The sequence below is a fragment of the Propithecus coquereli genome, unplaced genomic scaffold (assembly GCF_000956105.1).
Source record: "Propithecus coquereli isolate 6110/MARCELLA unplaced genomic scaffold, Pcoq_1.0 Scaffold119, whole genome shotgun sequence".
NCBI lineage: Eukaryota > Metazoa > Chordata > Mammalia > Primates > Indriidae > Propithecus > Propithecus coquereli.
In genome coordinates this window covers 4,432,148-4,435,328 of record NW_012135969.1, presented here as the reverse complement: position 1 = coordinate 4,435,328, position 3,181 = coordinate 4,432,148, and the positions used below count along the sequence as shown (strand labels likewise).

The 3,181-nt window shown below is 40.3% G+C and overlaps 1 protein-coding gene across 3 annotated transcripts in view; it reads left to right on the top strand.

The window, feature by feature from the left end:
• Positions 1-3,181, top strand: part of CDK12 (cyclin-dependent kinase 12) — a 49,844-nt gene that overhangs the window by 29,016 nt on the left and 17,647 nt on the right. For all 3 annotated transcript variants that reach the window (XM_012661091.1, XM_012661101.1, XM_012661087.1), the window contains exons 7-8: positions 617-673; positions 1,054-1,155. In XM_012661091.1, the coding sequence (XP_012516545.1) occupies positions 617-673; positions 1,054-1,155 (159 nt within the window). The remainder of the gene's footprint in view (positions 1-616; positions 674-1,053; positions 1,156-3,181) is intronic.

Below are 3,181 nucleotides of genomic sequence, written 5' to 3'. Positions count from 1 at the left end.
AAAAAAAAAAAAAAAAAAAAAGAGTAGAACTAAGACAGCAGAAGTTAAAATTTATTGGCTGGGCATGGTGGCACCTGCCTGTAGTCCCAGCCACTGGGAAGGCTGAATTAGGAGGACCAGTTCAGCCGAGGAGTTTGAGACAGGCCTGGGCAACTTAGTGAGACTCTGTCTTATTAAAAAAAAAGAGAGAGAGAGAAGTTAAACCTTATTTTTCTGGCCCGACGCAGTGACTCACACCTGTAATCCTGGCACTCTGGGAGTGGGAGGCCAAGGCGGGAGGATCACTCAAGGTCAGGAGTTGAGACCAGCCTGAGCAAGAGCGAGACCTTGTCTCTACTAAAAATACAGAAAAAAACTAGCCGGGCATGGTGGTGCATGCCTGTAGTCCCAGCTACTTGGGAGGCTGAGACAGAAGGATTGCTTGAGCCCAGGAGTTTGAGGTTGCTGTGAGCTAGGCTGATGCCACAGCACTCTAGCCCGGGCAACAGAGTGATACTCTGTCTCAAAAAAAAAAACTTCCTAATTTTTTAAACAACTGAATTGGCACTTGACTTTTCAGGTATAGTTTGGAGGCTACTACTATTGCTTATGAAAATAATTGTTTTTTGTTTTACAGTGGGCAAATCAAACTAGCAGATTTTGGACTTGCTCGGCTCTATAACTCTGAAGAGAGGTGAGATATTCATCAGAATTACATGTGGGAAATAGGAAATAATCCTTTTTGTTCTTGGATATTCCAGTATTCTGCAAGTTGCAATAATTGTCAGAATTCCCTAATTATCTGAATATATCACCACCTAGATTTTAGACTGTAAATTCTATCTAAATTTTTTAATTGTCCCCTTGGCTGAAATAAATCAACCCAATTGGAATGGAAGTTATTTCTTCATCTCCTACTAATGTGCAGTTTACTTTTGGATTGGTAGATTGCTGTGGAGCTGTTTAACAATCTTATATTTAATTAGCAGATATTTCTGTTTGTATTTATTTATGTGAGTATTTTTCATCAGAAGCCGTTGTGAATTTGTGTCATGGTGGTTTTTTACATTTCAGTCGTCCTTACACAAACAAAGTCATTACCCTGTGGTACCGACCTCCGGAACTACTGCTGGGAGAAGAGCGTTACACACCAGCCATAGATGTTTGGAGCTGTGGGTAAGCTCTGAACTTTTTCTTTTGTCCGAAACACACATATTGTTGACTTGGACTGTGTTTTCTCTCTACATTGGCTTTGTGCAGCTCTTCCTAAGTTCAAAAGGATGGGGATAAACTTTTGGCCAGATTTCAGAGAAATCTGTTGATTATTTCTTAATATCACTTCTTTTTTATTAAGAATTCCTCATTTGTCTTTTTTTTTTCTTTAACTTTGTTTGAATTGGGATCCAAATGATAAATTCACATAAAGTCTGTAGATCACAATTGATTATCTCAAGTTTTTTAATTATACATTCCTCTTCCGTCTCTCCTGATTTTGTTTTATTTTGTTTCCTTACAATTTTCTTAAAAGAAACTAGGTCACTTGTCCTATAGAGCTTCCTTCAGTCTGGATTTTGCTGACTGTGTCCTCATGGTATTTTTTAGCATGGTTCTTCATCTCTTTTATTGAGACACGGGGTTTTACTATGTTGCCCAGGCTGGTGTGCATTAGCTCTCCACAGGCACTATCATGGCACACTATAGCTTTGAACTCCTGGGCTCAAGCCATGGTCCTGCCTTAGCCTCCTGTGTAGCTGGGAGTACATGTGTGTGCCACCGCACCTAGCTTATTCCTTTTTATTTTTATTTTTTTATTTTTAAACAATTTTTTTTTGAGACAGTCTCACTCTGTTGCCCTGGCTAGACTGCCATGACATCAGCCTAGCTCACAGCAACCTCAAACTCCTGGGCTCAAGCAATCCTCCTGCCTCAACCTCCCAAGTAGCTGGGACTGTAGGTGCACACCACGCCCCACTAATTTTTTTCTATTTTTAATTGCCCAGCTAATTTTTCCTGTTTTTAGTAAGACGGGGTCTCACTCTTGTTCAGGCTGGTCTTGAACCCCTTACCTGAAGTGATCTTCCTGCCTCAGCCTACCAGAGTGCTAGGATTACAAGTGTGAGCCACCACACCCGGCCCCAGCTTATTCCTTTTATTTTCTGTAAATTGTAGGTGGATTCAAGGTTGATTTCCAACCATTCACCAACCCTGAAATTACTTTACAGGTGGTTTTGAGTACTTATAACAGAAGTTATATAATCATTGGTTTATCAGAGTTGAGGGTAGAGAGCAGTGAGAGCATCTGCCCAGAGTATAGGCAATGAGTAAGTGTGTTATCTCTGGAGAATTTAAACACAACAAAAAAATCCATTACAAATAAGTCAGCTTTTTTTTTTTTTTTTTTTGAGATAGAGTCTCACTGTGTTGTCCGGGCTAGAGTGCCACAGCTCAGGCTGGTGTCGAACTCCTGAGCTCAAGAAATTCTCTCGCCTCAGCCTCCCAGAGAGCTAGGATTACAGGCGTGAGCCACCATGCCTGGCCTAAGCTTGAGTTATTTTGAAGTAAATTACAGACATCGTTACATTTGACCCTAAATATGCATGCTGACAAAATTCATTATTCCCTCGTATCTTTTAATATTCAGTCCGTATTTTATGTTATTTCAGTTATCTCAAAAATTTCTTTTGCAACTAGTTTGTGCAAATCAGAATCAATCAAGGATTATGAATTGCATTTGTTCATTAGTCCTCTTAAATCTCTCTTAATCTAAAACAGTTCAGTCTTTTTTCCTCAACAATAAGATTAAATATCTAGCAGGTTTTAGGTACTGTTGTTTACCAAGAATAAAAGAAATATTTAGTTAAGGAGTCAAATCCAAAAATACAGTAGTACTCTAAAAAAGAAAAAAAAAATGCCTAAGGCATTGTAAACTGAAGGTAGTCAAAAGAGGCTTAATCAGGAGGAGTGACTATTAAGAGTAGAACTGGCCGGGCGCGGTGGCTCACGCCTGTAATCCTAGCACTCTGGGAGGCTGAAGCGGAAGGATTGCTTGAGGTCAGGAGTTCGAGACCAGCCTGAGCAAGAGCGAGACCCCGTCTCTACCAAAAAATGGAAAGAAATTAATTGGACAGCTAAAAATATATGTGGAAAAAATTAGCCGGGCATGGTGGCGTGTGCCTGTGGTCCCAGCTACTCGGGAGGCTGA